Below are 21,616 nucleotides of genomic sequence, written 5' to 3'. Positions count from 1 at the left end.
TGCGAAGCGATGCATCGCGGGGCATTGGGACAGGAACCAGGATGCCCGGTGACCCCCTCGCTCCCTTCCGACAAGCCTCAGCACCAGAATGGGAAGAGGTGCTCTGTGGGATAGCTGTCCCTAATGCACTGCTCCGAATACCGCTGCAAGTGCCACAAATGTAGCCACGCCACTGTGCTTGCAACTTACAGTGTGAACATATGGCAGTGTTTTCCCTGCTGTTGTCTCTGAGGGCTGGTTTAACTCTCCGCAGTCTACATCTGCAAGTGTAGCCATAGCCTGAGTGTGATGGAAATCAGGTTGGGAGGGAAAAAAATTGCTTCTTCTAGCCATATAGGAGAAAGAGCTGGGTAGCTCAATCCACAGATAGCCCAGTTATTAAGGGCTTGAACAGCATGCAAATCATCTGTCAGGATTATGAAATAAGCATCAGCAAGCACATTCTACATTCCATGCGCTCTACCTATGGTTAAAAAAAGTTGCACTTTTTCCTCTTTTATGGCTCCAGTTCTTTTTTCAGCCACTTCTAGGATGTTAACATAAGCAAAAGGACATTCATTACAAGACAAGCCCTTCTAGGTCACAAGGAAAGAACATTTATTACTAGGCTAACCCTAAACACAAGAATAAAGCATATGCAATCAACATAAAATAGCTATACATTGCACGTACCCTGTACAGGAATCTTTGCAATCAGTGAGTCAATGCACTATTATAACACAGGAACTCTACACTGCCAAGATTAAAGAGTTTAGAGGAAGGGTGTTTGTAAAGGTTTGATACAAGTAAATATATTCAGATGTATTTGGAGCTTAAGATTACAGGAAACGCTAGGCCTCAGTCAACAATGTACTATGAAAACAAAATTAGAAGGGTTTCCTTTATTTGGAAAGTTAGCCAAAATTCTTCTGTAGTCGTTTCCCTTACATTTAGGTCTCTTTCACTATTAGCTCAGACCCAATGGCATCTTTTCCATCCACTCTTCAGTTTATTCTGTCAAAACATTGTAAATAACTTGTTTCCACTTTGGCAAAAACAAAAGGAAAGCATCTGGACTAACAAATACATCATGACTAACTTTTTGCCTAATAAAAAAGCACCCCCTGACAACTGATGCAAGGTGGGTATACACATGCACACAAGTTACGAAATACATATAAAACCTCTTTGATTTAGCTACCACACCGGTCACATAACTAGAGTATGTGACGCAACTGATAGTTTCTTGGAGCAACAGTCAGCATGGCAAATGTAACCATTGTCAAAGGGAACAAGGTAAATTAACTTGGATCTTGAAATGACAGCTGAATTTTAGTCTATGATAGGTCTCCATTTAATAAAGGCAGCAAGGACTGCACATGCTGTGTGCGCACTTGCAGTCTCTGCTCAGTGGGGCAGAATCCTCGATGTGCTATTGTGGATCAGGAATGTGGGTCCTGAACCTACGTCCAAGGGACTCTTAGGTGCTAGTCAGTTCCAACCTGATGCCCAGGGACTGCTAACAATGGCTAGGGCAGAAGCCAGGGCCGGCTCCAGGCACCAGCGCAGCAAACAGGTGCCTTGGGCGGCCAACGGAGAGGGGCGGCTCATCCGGCTCTTTGGCGGTGGGTCCCTCAGTCCCTCTCGGAAGGAAGGACTTGCTGCCGAATTGCCGCCGCAGAATGAAGCAGCAGTGGAAGAGCTGCCGCCGCTCACGACTTTTTTTTTTTTTTTTTTTTTAAAAACACTGGAGCCGGCCCTGGCAGAAGTTGAACCCCAACAGAGGACTCCAGTCCTGGAACGTGATTGGGTCATAGCTTCCATATAAATCTAGCACAGGAACAGGAAATTGTCTGTGCAGCTGGGATTCACTCTGCTCCGGACGGTTTAACTCATGCCCCCCGGCTGCAATTCCTGGCATTCCAATCCAGCTTGATTCCGGTCATCTGGTTTATTTATTTATTTATTGGTCACACTTAATATTCTGGGCACATTAATCAATGGTTCCGATTTCCTTGAGAATCCAACTGGTATTCAATAGGTTATCTGTAACCATGATTAACCATCTAGAACATAGGGTTGCCAAGTTTGGTTGGATGTATTCCTGGAGGTTTCATCACATGACATAATCTTTAATTAAAAATTAATCTTAAATTCCTGAAGACTCAAGGACAATCCTGGAGGGTTGGCAACCCTACTAGAACACCATCTTCTGATGTGCTTATATCTGTCTAGAACACACATTATTCCTGGCTATAACAGGCTTGTAACAGTAGCCCTTTATAAACATAACCTTAATATAACGTGTCACTTTTTAAATTGTCACCCTCGGATGAGTCTACATTTGTATGCTGCATCAAGACTGGCATCAAAAAAGGCAACACCCAAATATCAAAGCAAACAGATTTCAAAGAATCCTGGGGGCTCTGAGGGTCGGCAAAACTGCGGAGCTTTATGAAAGAGCAAAGGAGAGTTAAGAGGAGATGTGTGCATAAGCTGTAGCCAGTATAATATAAAACACAATGCCGCATGCCAGGTCATAGAAGGCTCTTTAGGATTTGTAGAATTCTCTGTCTTACAAACTTATTATAGGGCCTCCATTACTACAGAATCTGGGGGCCTCTCAACTATTACATGTTAATATCTCTATTTTAGGGTTGAGGAACTTAGGCACAGAGAGACTAAGTGACTTGTTTAACATCAGACAGGAAGTTTGTGGTTGAGCAGGGAACTGAACTTAAGTCTCCTAAATCCCAGGATAGCACTCTAACCACTGCGCTATCCTCCCTCTCTAATGTCAAAGTAAATCCTGTGCACCAGCAGTTCTCAACCTTCTCCGCACCTTGACTCCACATTACAAAAGAAAAGTTTTAGGCACTATCCCCCTCCCATCTAGTCATAAAGTACAAGCTACTGTGACCCACCTCGCTCCCCTGGACCTCTGCACTGTCCAGCTTTGGGACCCATGCTCAGCAATTCCCATGCCAGATTATTAACTGCTGTGCTATTGGACAACGATGCGAAGTTATTGTAAGCAATAAATGTGCACACCCAACTGATCACTGGATAATGATCATGAATAAAAATATTAACAAAAAGACAGTATTTTCCAACAATGTGCTAGATCTGATAAAAGTAAAGATATTGCAAAATAGCAACTAGAGGCAAGAAAAACCATCTACAGTACATGAAGAAAGTGATTTTTTTTTCCTATCTGTTCTGCCTACCTTTAGACATACAGTGAAAAGACATTTATGCCAAAAAAGAGACAGAATGCCAGGAATCCCAGACACAAACTCTCCACCTCAAATGCAGAGTTAAATTGGATGACTACTTCTCCTACTGGAAAAAGTTGCCTTTTTAAAAATATAATGCCCTGTGTAGGAAAAAAAGCATTCATGTTTAGCTATTCTGATTTAGGGCTCCAGTCTGCAGCCACTTCATGTTTTCTTCAATCAGAGAGGCACATAGAATCAGATTCAGGAAAGCATCTGTATTCAAGACAGCACTTACGCATGTACTTAGGTTCCACTGAAGTTAAACAAGTGGGAGAGAGTATTTTCCTACACACGGGGTCAGTTTAACCACATGCTTTAAGCCTTTTTCTGAATCATGACCATAGGGAAGTCACAACAGAATCAAGCTCTTAAAAAAAGTAGGTGAAGTCCAGTTCATTAATTTGCAAGTCATTTTTATGACAGATAAGGAGCTGCTCGGTAATAATTTAATTCTACTGATATGTAATACTGGTATGAACGCTGCAACTGACTTGGTCAGTGAAGTAACATAACTATGGAGGTTATTAGAATTTCCCATATGAATGACTGCATTATCTAAATTAACAGGGGGCTTTTGCAAGAACAAACAGGAAAGTAACACATTGGTTCACCAGATAAGAACATCCCGGCATACACTTAAAAGACAGTGGGGTGATCAAAATGACTAAGCAGCTTTTGAAGGACGTTCTCCCTGATGCTGGAAAGAGAACTGGTTTGTGAGTTAAAGGCAGAGATTGTCACCCAAACCCTACCAGTCTTGGAAGGTCCATAATATGCTTACACCTACGAGGGTCCTCATGTAGAAAATGGACAGACACCTGATAAACTAGAAGACACGAGTATAATCTGTTTTATTGTTTTTAAGATCTCTTTTCTCCATAATGTTTTTGTTCTAAATAAATAATATTGCTCTAAAAAGGCTGTCTGGTCATTGGGTTCCACTGTCATTGCTTCCAAAGGGATCAGAAGAGCAAGGTCTGAGCCTAAATCAGACCTGCTGAGATAATCCCGGTGAGCACCAGAACACCTGCAACTCTGAGAGTGGGAGAACTGCATGATTCCACCCTGAGGCAGGTGACAAAGGCTTGAGGGGGCAGTGCTCAGAGGAGTCAGAGGTGCAGTTAGCCTAGTACTTGTGACAAGTTTATGTCCCCACCTTTCCAAATGCAAGAATAAGGGTTAAAATAGGGAGCTCTGGGCTGACAACTACACACACAAATACACTTCAACAGTTGCATGTATGCTTCACTGCAAACCACAGATTACAAAACTTAAAAAAAAAAAAAAAAAAAAAAAAAAAGGCATTTCCTGAGTTACAAGTCCTCAGGCTCACTTCATTTGCTCTGCCTTGAGACCCTATCATGATTAGGGCCCTGAGAAAAATCTTTTTTTTTAAATGAGGCAGTGTCACGGGTAAAGTGGCAGTTTTCATGGCACGTGCACAGAATGCAGTCAACGAAAGGTCACTGCTGCATTCCTTTGCACAAAAGCAGCCGCTGAGTCCTCCCCAGCCCCAGACTGCTGCAATTTACTCCTGGGGCTGCAGACTTTTTCCTCCCGCTCTTCCTTTCTCCTGCTCAGTTCCCAACCGCCAAGCTCGCTCACCAAAACACAAGACTGGCACATGTGGATGCCTGCTACCACCTCCCTGCTGTTGGAAAAATTGTATTACTGAAATTGATGAAATTGCGATTTTCTCAGGCTCCTAGTCATGATGTCCACACCCAGAAAGGCAAAACCATTTCAAACGTCTCATGCAGTCAAAGATGGTCAACAGCCATTTGTGTAAAAAAAGCCACCAAATCCAATTGCCCTAGGTGCCTCTGGTACATTTCCATAGCACTTTGCAGCCAAGGATCCCAAAGCATTATGCTTACATAGCATTACATGATTAAGGTTATCTTCATTTTACAGATGGGGAATCCTTGGCACAGAGGTTAAGTAACTTGCCCAAGGCCACCACGAGTCAGTAGCAAAGCCAGGGCTGAAATCATGGCTCTATTAAAGTCAAAGGGAGTTTTGCCATTGATTTTAATGGGGCCAGGATTTTATCCCAGGTTTTCTGACTCTCAGACCTGTGCCCCATCCATTAGGACACCCGGCCACTCCTCACAATCGCTAATTGATCTGCTGGGGCTAAGCATTCAAGTCTCCATGTGTCAAAGTAGCAGAAGATAAAATCTAAATGCTCCTCATTACATACGGTTACAGGTTACTGAATTTTGGCAAGATTTTTAAAAGTGCCTAAAACCTATTTTCAAAAATCATTTAGGAGCCAAAACCTCACTGAAAGTCAATAGAATTTAAGTAATGTAGGTGCTTAGGTAGATTTTGCAGGCTTGAAGAAGACAGGTAAAATTTTCAAAAGCACCTAACTATACAGTAATTCATACCCTTAAGATAAAATGCAGCAGATGTAGCTGCAATTTTAAAAGGTCAATATCTTGGAATGATTTATTTTTTAAAATATACATTTAACTTGTCGTCTTAATCACTACAGTGTGAAATATTTTATCTTTTTTCTATTTATTTTTTCCTACAAATATGTATTTATGCAGGTGTTCTGAATGGAGCAGAAACAAATATGTTTGATTTTGCTTCTAACTCCAATTTGCAGGATATAATGTCCCATCAAGTCCAAACCTTCCTCTCTTTCTCTCTCCATGCATGTACTGTAATCTGCATTTCCTACCACCTCAGCAAATAGTGCTTTGCAGTTAGCAATATAACCAGCTGAAGGAGACCATCACATTGCTTTACTCCTTAAAAAAAAAAAAAAAAAAAAAAAAAAAAGCTAGAGTTTTGTTTAGGTTTTTTTTTTTTTTTTTTAGTTCTTATTTCTTAGGGATAGAGTTGTGGATTTTTTTTTTTTTTAATTCCATACAGTACTTTAATTTTAGAAGACACTCCCGCACCATAACTATTTTGTACAGTAAATCAAAATGTACCCTCAAGAAGTTACCAGAATCTCTTTTAATGTTAAATTGAACACCTGTAACTTCTAATCCCACATGTCAAAACATCTGTGGGTTACCTGCAAAAGTCAGAGGGATTTTGAGGGCTTTGTACTAGCTTTTCTAAAAGACGCACCGAGGTCAGAGTTGAATGCCATACCCAGGAGAATGTGCACTTTATTGAGATGCTGGCACGCAAATGAAAATAAACGTTATTCTTCCAGCGAGCCAACTCCAACATCTCAGCCACTCTGCTTGCTTTGGAAGCTCTCCAGTCCCATCTTTCTGTATATGTTATTGGATATGTATTTTATAAGCACCCTTCCTCTTGGTTATATTTTGCCGTTCCTAATTTATTCCATTTAATACTTCATGTGAAAATAAACCTCTCAACATTTCAAGAAAACAACTGTTCCCTGGCAACAATTAGTGGAAACTGTTGTCATCAGTATTTTACTTTGATTCAAGATAAAAACCTCAGTTCTCTTTCACGGATTTCAGCAAAGCCAACTGTTTAAAGAATAGTTTTCCACTCAAAAATAAGAGATTTGAAATATCTGAATTCCCAGAGAGTTGTGAGGGAAAGGAAAAACAAAGCAGCAACCTAGACCATTCTGACTACTACAATCAGCTGTTCCACATTAAAAAACATTTTATCTTCCAGGTCCCATGGTTACTTTACTTAAAAAAAAAAAAAAAAAAAAAAAAAAATCAGAGCTTGGAATTCAATGACTAATCCCAGTTTTGTAGCCAAGCAACTTCAATGTCTTACCAAGACAAAGCATGCTAATGTTAATTAGGCACCAAAAAAATATTTATACATCTTCATTTTAAAAATAGAAAAATATGAATTATGTCTCCAGAAAAGGTTGGGTGAGGTAGTTACTTAAGTGAGCTTTGAAGTGCCCCAAACTTTGCAACACAAAAGCTAACCAGGCAATTTGTCAGGGTCCTAAGGGCTGCAGCTAATTAATACTGATTTGCATAACTTGAAACAAAAATAAATGTAAGCCATCCTCAGATGTCCTTGTGAGGATTCCCCTTTATAAAAATGTGCATATCTCAAATCTTAGAGAGGTTTTGCAGTGCAAGGTATTGTTACCCCTCACCACCTCAGGCCAGGCAGCCAAGCTGACGGGAGCAAGAGGCCAGGTTACTAGTAAAACTAATACAGGCAACTTAAATTGGACGCCAGGGTGGATAAAAAAAAAATCAATGATTTAATAAATAAATGAATAAATAAATAAATATGATTTTTTTATTTAAATCGGATTACTTTGATAAAATGCTTTTTGAGGGAAAACCTATCTAAAGATAGTTTTAATTAAGATACACAAAGCTATCTCATTATGGAATAGGGATTATAAATTCTAGTTCTGTAGTATGAGACAATATATTCATGTAATGTTTAAGAAAAGTTTTGTAAATGAGTTCCAATAGTTCATAGTTTTATAAATGCCTGGTACAAAAGTAATGTTTTACCAGTGGGTGGAAGAGGATGCTTATTTAACCTACCATTAGCGTTCCTTGCCCTGCACCAGTTCATTGTCACAAATATGTTTGCTTGCTGACTGTCCAAGAACTTGGAACTCTACAACGCTACACCTACAGCCTGAAGTCTCAGACAAAGGTCAGAAACGTAGGCTGGCCTTAACATCAAATCCAGTAGCAAAGTCTGTAACTGTCATCCAAGAGTAGCTCACCACCAATATATAGATAAAAATTAACTGTAAGGAAAATGAGGTTGGGGCTTTCATTAGCACTAGTGAAAGGAAAAGGGTCACCTTATCTTCTCACAGAGAAAAGAATTAGGAAAACATACCTGCACTTACCTGAAAATTTCCTCTCTTTTATTAGGAAGATCCATTGATCTTCCCCCACCCTGGGCAACATTTTAGGAAATAGGACAAAGATTTGGTATTTGTTCACACAAATCACCACATGTCTGTTTAGTACACTACTGCAGACTAGCCATCCTGTTGAATCCAACAGGTTAGCAGCAAATTTCTGTGACTGACTCTTTGGCTAGACTGTGTACACACACGTCACACTAAATGTATTCAGAAATCAGTGGCAAAATTTCTGATCTTGTGCAAACAGGAATATAGATGCAAGAGTCTGTGTATTTGTGTGCGTCAAGTTGTTTGTTTATTGTCAAGAATATGAGGTGGCTTGTTCTGGGACAGCTCACAATAGGAGCTGTTCCTGGAAAGCAAAGAAGTCCTGCTGCTTAACACAGGAAAACAACACTACTGCCAAATAAATGTTGTCCAGCAGATCAAATACCAAAACTATCATTCTGCATCTACGAACACAGCTGAGGAAGCACATCACGTGAGCAATGGAGGTTTTCAGGCGGTCTGATATGAAAAGAATATATAGATTTCTGGTTACATCTCTATGCAAAGAAAGTTTGCATTTTGTGGGGCGGGGGGGGGGGGCATGTGCAGAATAGCTTGGTTTGGTTTGGTAGCAGGGAGGTGGCATCTAAAGTGCTGTCAGCAGTAAGATTTATCAGGACACCCTGAGCTCTGGGGTAAATACTTTACTAAGAGAAGGAAGAAAATACTCAACACTGCAGAGGAACTGTGATGGGTATACAAACCACACACTGGGCACTAAGGGATTTTGGGCCCAGCCAGCCCTGCCCCACCACACCTGCAGCAAATGCTCCATCTGGTGGAGGAACTAAAACGTCAGGGTAACAGCTCATTTTGGCAGTGGAGCTGGAAGTGAGCAGACCTGCAGCCGACAGTTGCAAAGCAGAGGGAAGCCTAAAGTCTCTGACATAGCTGTCCAAAAGGGTCCTCTCCCAGGGAAAGGAAGACCCACCTCAGAGAGGTAAGTATCCCCCTCTCCTCCGCCTGTGGATCCTGGTAACCCCCCTCTTACTTATTTGATTCAGACTTCCCCAACATAAGAAAGCCTTCGAATAAGCTGACTGGGGAGAGGGGGGGCAAAAAGAAGTGGCAGGCCTTAACCTCAGTTGCCAGACGACTGGTAGCCCAAAGGGTAGAGTGGGAGGGACGGGGCTCCCTTCCCTGCCAGTCACAGGTTGTGGCCTTGACCACTAGGCCACACTTCCCAAGCAAATCCCGAGTGAGGACCATTACAGGAAGGTAAGCCTCAGATCTCATGAAACTTCAACAGTGCAACCATGGAAGCATGTTCCTCCCTTGCTGCTGGGGGTGGAAATAATTGTCTTTCAACAGCTATGCTCAAGCAAAGGTTTCCGGTTACCCACCTGTTCTCTAGGTATAGCTGTTAGGGGCAGATTTCTTAAAGTCAAGATCCCAGGGCAGCCTGTACAATGCTGTGAGGTTTGATTCCATAAAGGTATCTTTTCACTGAGTCCTCACCAAACGTTTCCAAACTTTCTCTGTGTAAAAAAGGTCTTTTCCACTTGGTTTGTGTCTAGTTGGTGAACAGACGTAAAACCACACTTAATTACAGAGTCCTCCATTCAGTAACTGGACTCTGCTTATGAGCCCTGCTATAATGGAGACTCACCCAATCATCATAATATAAGCACAGGAGCTTAACACAGGGAAGTAAAAAGGATCTTCCCCTCTCCTCAGCCATTAGGTGCCATGCTGAGTTCTTCTCATATGGCTGTCTCATCACTTTAGTAAACAGTGCAGCATTTAGAAACCCAATGAAATATACCCAGGCCCACTGTCAGCAATTATTATTAATGTTAGAATAATGATCATCATCATCAAGATGCAGGCTAATGCTTATCTTCTCTAGCATGTAAAATTGATAAATATTACCAGCATCTCAAAGGCAGAGATCTGGAGATTCTAAACAAACATCAAACAATGAACAATGCACTATTCAGCTCCTGGCAGTAGCTGACAAAGGGAAGGAGGAAGAGCTTGTGGCTGTAGCACGCTAGGGGAATAAGGATAAATACAGCTGGACATTAAGGCAGATTCTTTCTTTTCTTGTAATGCTGTCAAGCAGCTGATCTTCATGAGGATATTCTCATACACCTTAAAGGGACACTCCCAAATTTAATGTGGTCAAACTGACTTTTTTTTTTTTTTTTAAATGTATTTTTTCCTGAGAGAGGAGTCGTTAAATAGCATGATCTGATTTTTTTTTTTTTTAAATTTATGTCTGTAAGGATTTTTTCTGCACCCCTGTTGATGTTTAGAAAGATCTTTCAGGCAGAAACAAGGGCAACACCAAACAACCTCAACTCACACCCCATCCCTCTTTTGCGGTGTACAGTGTCAGCTGTGCTGCGGTTACTGGTGAACTCCCTCTTCCAGCACCTGAGGAGCACGCGAGCAAGCTCCTCACTTTAGTGCAGGACAAGAGTGCAACTGACCAGCAACAAAAGAGTGACAATGATACAAAGTACTGTAGAATGCACGAGATAAACTGGGAACAAAGCCTGTATTCTGATCTTTTTCAGTTACCATGCTCTAAGGGGTTACCCTGGCACAACAAAAGCATCAGATACTAATGTAAGAGACAAGGTGGGGGAGGTAATCTATCTTTTATTGTACCAACTTCTGTTTGTAAGCTCGAAAAATCATTTCTCTCACAATGTCTCTTTAACCGGTGCTTGAAGTGGGTGGGATCACAGACATGGCCAAAAAACAATTTTTTTTAATCAAACTGTGCTCCTGACAGGCATACTTTCAGTCTTCTCTTCCCTTTATGAAGGACTTTGGAAGTGATTTTGTCAGCTTATGTTGGACCATCACTAGAGTTAGCAAAGGACAGTATGTTAAAATTTAAAAATATCTCAACTAGTTATTGTCTCAATAGAAGTTTGGTGTGTAACTCTCTCATTTAAAAACAATAGTAGCAAATAGGTAAACAGCTTCTTGAGCTAAGAACTGAACGCGATTATTATGAAATAAATACATACACGGAAGTGTGAATTGTCTGTATCGAGCACATAAAATTTATTTCAGCTCAGATGACAGAACCCCAACTGTTTTCACACCACTTTAAGCACCACTTTTACCTATAGCACAGTGGAAATATAGCCATTCAGACTTAGCAAACAGGAAGAAAATCCAGCCACCCCTCAAGACCATCAGTAGATGCGCCAATACCAAATTAAGCGATAGTTTTGTCTTCTTCCTGTTCATTGGATTGCAAGAATATTCTTTGTATAATGGACTAATTTCTTTAGAAGTTTCTTACACGCAGGCAGCTCTTCTTTCTTTTAAGCCTTATTGTATTTAAATGCAATAAACACAGATTACACCACCTAATCATAACCAGTGTTATTGACTCGTACTAGTTAATACAGAAAAGAAAAGCCTAATCATTGGCCACAAGATTGGATGGGATTCATCATATACACTTAGCAGCATCAGACTTGCTTTTCCCAGAGCGAATGTCTGAATAATAAGGGAATGAAACAAGAAAAAGATTGACGGAATGGAAAAAAAATGAAGACCAATTGTTGGTGAAATCTGCCAGAGATTTAGTAGTTTTCTTTGTAAAGTGAGAGAAGAAGCATTTTGCTTTTTATACAGAAAAGTTAAAATAATCTTTACTCACCTGTATGACTTCTATCCCTCTTTTCCTGGAAAAAAGAAAAGGACAAAGGGTTACTTTAGTAAATGATGAATAGTAACAGAATTCAGATACTCAAAGAAATATATTGCTTGATATTAGAACATTAAGGAAAAACTCTACATTACAGTACTTGAGCCAATTCCAGGCCCAATTCAGAAAAGCACATGCTTAAGTGCTGTCCTAAATAGAGACCAACTTCAGCACCATCCTGAATCGGGGCCTGGGAGGTGAGGTGGAAGATTATGTAAATTATACATCAGTGAATGGTCATAAGGGATGTTACACTGGTTTAACTTATGCTTCCTTTGTCTGGTAGCTTATAAGAGGTTCATGTTAAAGCAGGGAACACCCTATTTTTAGTTCCTTTTCCCTGCTATCCCTATCACCTCACCCTTTAATGTAATTCTCACACTGTGGTACTAGTGTCACCTACAGAATGGGTCAAATTCAGAGGTGACATGTAAGGGGATGTAAGTTTATGTTAGTCAGCAGGTGCAAGTTTAAGATGCTGCTTTTTATTCTATCTTATTCGCGTCCTTGTACCACGCTCATCACCCTGGTACCTGACCACCTTCCACTGTCAGGCATCTACATGGAGATTTACATCAGTCAAGTTTCCTCTTTTCAACCCCCCATGGGCAAGACGGGGCTGTGGAACTGACCTAAGGGATTTTTAAGCTGTCTTAGAAATGTTAACAGGTTACAAGAGCTGCTGTCAATGTCGTGGCCAGATCTGAAGCCATTCCTAATTCCTGCTGGAGTGAACTGCGAAGTCTTGGACTCATTAGGAAGCCCTGTGCCCTGCATATATAGCTCCAGCCTTAAGGTTAATAGTTGCATCATGCCTAAAAAAACAGGACTGGCCAGAGCAGTCAGAGTGCCAGAGGTCAAGGAAGTCCATTAGGGGTACACCGACATGGCTAGAAGTTAGGCTCACCCCAAACTTGGCCAGACATGCTTCCTTTATTACATCCAACAAGCTGACACCACACTAAACTACTAGTAGGTATGCCCACTCCATGACACTTTCCCCTCTATGTGCAGACTATTTAAATGCGGAGCAATTTTCCTCTCAGACTCAGAGAGAGAATTTAATTTAGTGAGCCAGTTCTTCAGAAGAGGCATTAGACCAGGATTCCTTTTACTTGCCTCTGCTAACGCCCCAGATTGAAGAGAAAGATCCTTTGGCACAAGGAGGAAAAAAAAAAAAAAAAGAGTGAGTAACTCAGGCCAACATTCCCCTGCTCTATAAAAGAGGTCTGACAGTAGAGTCCATAGCTGTGTGGGTGGGAGGGTGCCGGGGGAGAAACAGCTGTTGACTACATAAGTGGCTGCTCCCATTGTCTACCCAACCCAGAGTCTCGTTCTTCTGGAAGACAATAGTGAACATGCCCAGGAGGAGAGACAAGCGATGCAAACGGCTTCCTTCTCCTACCTCAAATTCTGGGAATCACACAGCTATGGGAAGCTTCCCTTATTTGTACACCTAGGACATTGAGAGCTTGCTGCTCAGCAAAGACATTATAGATATAAATGAGGTAAAATCATTGAACAGAGAAGTGGACAATCTCCAACTTCTTTTGCAGCCAGCAAGTTCCAGCTATTTTAAACACAATATTATTCAGCAAGCAATAATAATGGGACACATACACATTGCCCATGGCATGGCAACTTGCTGCAGATTAACACACAGCAAATGAGGTTAGCCAAACAGCTATTTCTAGTGTGGTTATGGAGAAAATATGATTCAGCAAAGAAAAAGTTAGTGACCAAGTTTTACAATGGCAGGTAGCAAGAAAAAGAAAAAAGAATTTAACGGCCAGGGAGAGGTTTAGTAAACAATGGCTGCAACCCAGTCTGGGTATTCTGAGATGCTTGGAATGCTTCTGTGCTTAAGCTTCCAGCAAGCAAATGGGCTACAGTTTTGCCATCGTTGCCTTGTAATAAGCAGAAAGCCTGAGGCTGTTGCTGAAACATTCAAAGCCTCATCCCCCAATGCTCCCACAGAAGCGCTGTTCCAAAGCCTCGTTAGGGACAGAAGCAAGCCCAGGTGGTGGAAGAATACGTTTTTCCATTCCTATATCTATATAAGACTCCAGAAACCATCACTATGAAGCCTAGTCTGTCTGCACAGTCAGTGTGAAGCGATGGAAACAGCTACACACGTGGCTGAGAGCTCTTTTTGTTTAGAATATAACCAGGTTCAACCATCACAGGGATTTGTGGTCTGTTACTGTGCAATTTTTAAGGTCTCAGCTTTTTTGGGCTTTACGAACTTTACATGATTTACAAATTCCACCTGTGCAACAGCACAGGATTTCAGCTACTAGTACACAGAATAAATCCTGTTCCGTTTTCAAGGAGCGAGAGGCTCTATCCTGGTTGCCAAACCCACTCGAGGAGCATTCAGTCTGAAAGCTTTGTATAATCCCAATAAAAATGGGCTTTACAAATGATTGGAATTTACTAGCACTGACTGTACCATAAATGCAACAATATGTCCAAAGAAAAAGTTACATTAGCTTCTCACTACTCCATTTAGTGCAAAAATGGTAAGAAAGAAAGTTGTGTTGTGTTGGATAAAAAGTTAAACACAAGCTCAAAGGACAGAGGGGAGGGTGGAAATGGTTGTGACTTTGGTTTGCATTGCTGGGCCTTCCTCAGCCTCTCTTCAGAAGAGCTGTGTTCCTTTTGGTTATTTGAAATGTTCTGTTTCACCCTTGAGAACCAAGAGGAGAAGGAACCAGAAAAGTTAAATCTTCTGAGAACTAACTTGGATGGAGTCTTTACTGAAATTGCTTTGTTAAAAGTAAGTTCTTTAAACAGAACAACACTCAACAGCCAGGATGACTTATTCCTGAGGGAAAAGCCCATTCAGACAGGCAACCATGTCATCAGTTCTGGAGTCAGCTACATCTCCAATGTACTGATCCCCCTACTTGGTGCTTAAAATCTAGATATACACACACGCATCCTGTATCTCAGACACAGCGTTTCCATTGGGCAAATTCCTTTGACAAGACAACTCCATATTAGGCAGTGGACTAAACTGTACTGAGACCACTACCGATACAATCAACGTGCACAAGATTCCCCCGCCACACACACACACAAACGCCAAATAAAAAACTACCACCACTTTTAGCAGCAGTCAGTCCTGACCCAACAGACAGTTGCCTTGAGAGCAAAGAATGAAAAGACTGCTATGAATTCTTTTGGCCAAATTTGTGATTCTTGGAGAGAGACGTACGTGTTGGGGGAAGCACATGGATAAGGGTACGGCTGGATGCTGCCAAAGATGCTGAGCACTAACACTTGCCAAAAACTACAGTAAAAGATGCTTTCATCACAGGGTTTTCCCTTCTGGGTGCTACTATGTTCTTCCTGGTGGACAAAGGAGCCAGGATCCATCTCACTCACACACCCCTCTCCTTTGGAGAGAGCAGTGCAGCCAATCTCCTCTCCTTGCACTCAGGAACTACAAGCATCTGCAGTCTGACTGCCTCCTTCGTAGGTCCAACAAAAGTCCTCCCTGCCCAGCTCACCTGCATGGAGCAGCTATAATTAACACCCATCAGCTGTACACACACACACACACACATACGTCATTTCTGAGAACAAAAACGTAGGTTCATTTTAAAGCTTTCCCATCTTCCCTCAAAGTGGGAATCACAATTGGGGCTCAGGGTAACTAATCTGCACATTTTCATTTCATGGATATTATGAAAATGCCAAAAAGGTTAAAACTAAACTAGATCCCAAGACGCCATTTAGAAAAAAAATGCATTTTGTTGGAAAGCACAAAGCTCCCCATATCTAAGCAGGGTGTTTATATTCCAATTTTCAGTGCACAAGAAATGTTTATCCCACATTTAAGCCTCTGAAAGAAGTGGTTTACAACGAAAAAAAAACAAGTAAATCCTTTGCAGAAAAGCTGCGATACCACAAGCAGCCGTAGGACGCCTGGAGCTATAGAAACCTATTTGGGTGCAGCACAGATTACAGATGAGGGCTTCTGGTTTATTTCCCTTTCGGCATAGGGCTCTATATTAATCACTCTTCTCAGAAGGAATCAGGTGTTGCTGCATGTAAAGAAATAAATGTTATCTAGTCATGTTTTTGCTACATCATTAACTCTCAATAGAAAAAAAAAATCAGAAGCTTGTTCTGGCTTGTTGTTTCTGTGCTTGAAATTTCTGAACAATTCTTATGCTGTGAAGCAAACTGTACCACATGCAAGTATGATTAAAATCCTTAAAATGTAACTTCATTAGATTCACCCACCTCTGATATTTTTAAGCTAGCTAGATCTATGAATTCCAAAGAAGGAGACACCATCAAGTTAATGTAGCCCCACAATTGATGCTTTGGAAGGTTTTACAAATCCTAAAGCTCAGAAGAAATAGTTCCATTAATTTATTCTTTTTCTATATATCCCAGGTGATTTAAACATTTCCCAGCAGTATCTGAGCCCTAAACATTGCAGCATTGTGCTGCTGAATGACAGCCAGCAAGAGAAAATGACTGAAAACAAAAGGCTAACCTGATTAATATATTACTGTCTGAGCTGAGTGACACGGAGAAACACAAACAGCATTTATAATGATCAAATTTTATTTTTTTAATTATCAGTTTTAATAGTCTAAGAGATTATAAATACAAGTAAGGAAGTTTGGTTTTTTAATATAATAGGATTTTTAATCCAACATTGCCTCTTTAAATGTAGTAAAGTAAAAAAATATTTTGTTTTTTTTAATAAGGACTTCCATAATGCTTTATAACTATTACTAAATCAAGCCTCCTAATACTACTGCAAAACCTTCCTTCTCGACAAAGCCTTTCCAGCAGGATTCCAAGACTGGAATCATCAAAAAACCTAAGTTTGGATTTCACTTGAATCCCTAAGTGTTGAAGACAGCGGATGATGGCCTCCTGGACCATATGGAAGTTACTATCATGATCTTGATCTGGAGTGATCCTCCTGTGCAGAAAGCTGAAGATTAGGAATGCTCGAATCAAAGGAACAGGAGTGCTTGTGGCACCTTAGACTAACAAATGTATTTGAGCATAAGCTTTCGTTGGCTACAGCTCACTTCATCAGATGCATAGAATGGAACATATAGTAAGAAGATATGTATACACATATAGAGAACATGAAAAGGTGGAAGTTGCCATACCAACTCTAAGAGGCTAATTAATTAAGATGAGCTATGAGCAGCAGGAGGAAAAAAAACGTGTAGTGATAATCAAGATGGCCCATTTCAGACAGTTGACAAGAAGGTGTGAGGATACTTAACATAGGGAAATGGAATAGAGTACTTCTGTTCTTTTTACGGATACAGACTAACATGGCTGCTACTCTGAAACCTGAATCAAAGGAGTGGGTGGGTGGATCTGCTGAGAGTGTCTTCATCTACTGATTCCGGATATAACAAAGCTTCAGTTGGCCAACAGGATCCACATATACTCACCTTCACTTGGTCATTAACATCTTGAAGACATTCTGCTTAGCCATCTGTCCTCTTGGCACAAAGGTTTCTTTGCCCAGCTAGTCTGCATCAGAATTTCACTCTCTGAGTAGTCTGCATTTTTATTATTAACATCATGACCCTGCAGTATGATCAATTATTTTCATGCCCTATAATTTATTCCAACTACAGTATCTGTAATCGCCACTAAATCTGATCGCAACAAGCAGTTACCAAGGAACCACTTGAACAGGAGCGCCAATGCAGAAGGACTGCCCCATTCCAAAATGTTTATGGGCTACTGCCCTCCTTAGGGATACACAGGCTCTTCAGTGGTTCCTTATCTAATGGAATTGAGCCTTTAGTAAAGTGCCATAAACTCCCACTGAAGTTCACTGAGGTAGAGGATGCTCAGTGTCATGCATGGAAGCACTTGGCACTTGCTCACTTGGGACTCAATCCTGCTTTGCTTGCACCCAGCCCCAGGAGCTCAAATCTGTGCTAAATTTCCCAATTTAGACCAGGAATACATTTGCCTTTCAGCAAGTTTTTCCTTCTGCAGCTCATTTCATAATGATAAAAATGCCACTCCTTGATCTGTATCTATCCACCTTTCCCAATGCTATTCTCTCCCTCTAAACTTCTTGTAGCATAGGAAGAAGAATACACCTCAGTCACAGCGAGGTAGCCTGCACTGCTGGAGAAAGGCTGGAGGCCTCTCACTTTAGGTGGATTGAAAAAGTGAGAGAAATGACCCTGAACTCCACACCCACTTTACATTTCTGCTGTAATGAATGCCTCTTAAAAAAAAAAAAAAATTACCACCGAGAGGAGTTACATTTGCCACAGTATTTGTGGTTTTTCTCCCCCCCATCCTGCCCCATTTTACATAGATGGAGAACACCATGAGTATGAACATGAAGTCAAACACTATAGCATTGTAAATAATTTTAATATGATTCCCCACTGTAGAAATATGAGACCTCGCAGGACCAACGAGTTCTCAACAGAACTTCAAAGCATCATACCATGTTGTATCTCAATAGACATGACAAAATATTGGCCAGCCAGAACTAATATGGACCACAAAAGAGTATATTTTTTGGAAGACAGGCAGCAATGTGACTCCTTAATATTAATGTGAGCCCAGGGACTGACTCTCTGTACATCTCATTGCAAAGTTCACCTCAGAAGTATTCAAGCACTCATTCATCCATAAACACCACCAAATGACATGGAGCACAGTTAGAACCCAGGTAAGTTATGAACCACGGAGGACCAAAACTGAAGTGCCATTGGATAAAGTGACAGCATCAAAATTTCACTTCTTACATTGTTTTATTTAAGAAGTGAAGTGGGGGAGAAAAACCAGCAGAAATAAACCGGACACTTCAGGCAATAATTGAAAAGAAGTAAGCTAGCTTCAGTCACTATACATTAAGACTTTCATTTACCGAAAGGGTTTCAAGATATATTACAGGGCTACTGATTTGAGCACTATTCCTAAACAAGCTGTATTACTAAAATAATCAAAATCCGTAAACTTGAAAGGGTTTATTTTCCTCCCTTTGGTTTTTTTTTTTTAAATGAATCTTTTAAACATATATCAATGCTATTGAGTTCTGTAAGACTTTCTTCTTCTGTCTAATAAGGATAAGGTTTTCCCAACACATGCTGTTCTGGGATTCCAGTTCAGAGTCCTTGCTCATCATTTGTGTAGCAGGGACACTGAATCCTGAAGTAAGAGAAACACAACTTAAGGAGGGCTGGAGAGGGAAGGAAGAATAATTTACACCTATCTAAAGAAAATGAATAGAAATAGTCAATTAGCCATCCTACTAGTCTTTTGTAGCAATATTAGTAACAGATAGCGATTCTGGGTAATTGCATGGGCCTTTGTTATTTTGGAGACTACCTCCACATCCACAAACCACCCTAAGAGAGGTCATCAGTGGATACAGCTGGTCATTACTGTCAGCAGCTGGGGGCAGCATGCACACTTAGCAAAGGGTCCCCAGGGATAGGACTTCTTAGCTCACAAGATCAGGAGGAGTCCAAGCCTAACCCTTGGCTAAATCAAATGCAAGGTCCATCTCTTTGCAAGATGCTTGTAAGTACTTTAAAATGTCTAAATCAGACAGAAAATCCATTGTTCTCTGTCTTTATGGGTACAGTTATCTATACTATACCTACAATAGGTTAGACTAGTATTATTTTTGTTAATTAACAATTACTAAGAAGTTTCTAAAATCATCTACACTTTACTTCAGTCTTAACAAACCCAAGCAAATATGCAATTGTTTGAGTCAACGGTTACAAATTACTGAATTCCTTTTGATTTAAGTAGAAGAGAAGAGATGGAACTAACACGGCATATGTCAAAAGAGATTTTTCAATCAAGACACTATCCATATAGGTTAGGAAATAAGGAAGGTGAGAAAGGCCTGCTCTGTGCACTAGGACACTCACCAATTTGTCAATTGGGGTATTTATCATTTTTCTGCACTTTAGTAGGATCTGGAAAGCCAGACGCAGCCTAATCTCTTCACTTTTTAGTTAGTGGAAATGAGACTCTAAGGAGAAGATGTCAGGAACATCCCCTCTAACCCTTAGAGTCTTCTAGTGGAACAGTGTACAAAGGCCCACTGTAAAGACTTGCAGTGAAATCCTGGTTCCACTGAAATCAGTGACAAAATTCCCACTGAATTAACAGGGACAGTATTTCACCCTGGGTGTCTGATTTATCCCTGGAGAATATAGCTAGGACCACCCTAGCGTAAATAGCGGATAGGTGTATTCCTAGTTCAATTCCTTTTGCCCCTCAGTGCTCATCTGATCAACCTATTCATTTATATATTGCTTCTTTTTTTTTTTTTTTTTTTTTTAAAGGCACTATAGGTTAACATGAGAGTCCATTTTTGGTCAACACCCTGCAATAGGATGCATGTTACCTGCAGCCAAGAGTGCCAATAAGGTGAATGCAAAACGACCCCAGCAGCAAAATGTTTTTCAAACTGACCAACCACTGGAGAAAACTATCTCCAGCTCCTCCATAGCAATACACTAATAGAGTAAGAGGCACGTGGATGTGGTGTGTGACAATGCACTGATGATGATCACTGCTTCATTGGCACTGTTTTCATACTATATCATAAGGCTTGTTTAAAGCGAATAATGCCAATCAAGACAGCACATACACGGCTAAAGAAGGTCACATGAAATTAAAAGGAATATATTTAAAGGAAAGGAAAGTGAGCATGCCACCAACAAATGAGAGACATTTAGTGTTAGTTTGTAGGCACAGGAGTCTCAGGACAATAGATCTCCATGTTGCAGCTGCTAACAGGACCCACCCCATCACATGGGCTTGCTGCAGTGCAGTGAAGATTACAACAACAACAAAAGTGCTGGGTTGTGGCCCAATTCTTGCTTTTACATAGTTTATTCCTGTTATCAACTGCAGTGTTGATACCATGGGAATTCCACACCAGCAGCAGGGGGAGCTGCTAGCACACAATTGCTGTGATGTTTGCACAGCTTTACCATTACAACATTAGCAGAGCGCATTTTGATGCCCTTGGGACTAAAGCAGTCTTCAGCAACATAGGGATTTCTCTACCACCTATAATGAACAGTTCCTGATCACCTGATGCTGGTCAGCTACTTCTGACAACCTACTGACATGAGTTCACGGATGAACACATGGCTATTTGGCAAGCTTTCTTTCTCTCCCTCTGCCTATAGCCAATACTGACTGTTGAATGCAGGAATTACTGAATGAAATTCTATGGCCTGTGTCAGGCAGCCATCTACGCTTACCTAATCTGTCCTGCTGCCTAACACAGACTCTAAAAATTGGGGTCATAATGGTCTCTAAAAAAGACGGGCTTTAAAAAAAACAAATCTATGAATCAACAAATGCTGGTTGTGTACAAGGCAAAAGTCACAAGGAGCGGGCAGTGCTTCAAGAAACAGAGGGGAAAAGACAGACAAAAAGCCAGGAGTGGCATGGAGAAGAGTTTTGTCCCTACACAACAGGGCCATGGCAGAAAAGGAAACCCCAGAGAACTCTTCCTCTCCAAAGACCAATGAAATGTTTTACTCACACAGACTGCCAGAAGACATAAGGAGATAAGCTTTCATTAACTGAACGGTTAAACCAGATGAGTCTTTCTAAGGTTCCTGCCTCTCTGTTAAAACGTGACCCAATATACAATTGCTTCATTGTTCAATATGGTTTTTAATCTTTAACAAATGCACACCAAGTGAGACCCATGTACATATTTTATTATGGTCACAGCAGAAAACTGTATAAATCATTAATGTCGGGTGTGGGGAGACAAACAGCTGCTCCCCATACACTGGTTAATCAAACATTTCAGGTTACTGA

The 21,616-nt window shown here is 40.8% G+C and overlaps 1 protein-coding gene across 3 annotated transcripts in view; it reads right to left on the bottom strand.

Moving 5' to 3' along the window:
• Positions 1 to 21,616, bottom strand: part of ITPK1 (inositol-tetrakisphosphate 1-kinase) — a 228,671-nt gene that overhangs the window by 156,923 nt on the left and 50,132 nt on the right. For all 3 annotated transcript variants that reach the window (XM_034768065.1, XM_034768064.1, XM_034768066.1), the window contains exon 2: positions 11,741 to 11,765. In XM_034768065.1, the coding sequence (XP_034623956.1) occupies positions 11,741 to 11,765 (25 nt within the window). The remainder of the gene's footprint in view (positions 1 to 11,740; positions 11,766 to 21,616) is intronic.

This window comes from Trachemys scripta, chromosome 4, assembly GCF_013100865.1.
Source record: "Trachemys scripta elegans isolate TJP31775 chromosome 4, CAS_Tse_1.0, whole genome shotgun sequence".
NCBI classification, from domain to species: Eukaryota; Metazoa; Chordata; order Testudines; family Emydidae; genus Trachemys; species Trachemys scripta.
The sequence above is the reverse complement of the archived record's forward strand: the minus strand, read 5'-3'. Positions and strand labels throughout refer to the sequence as shown.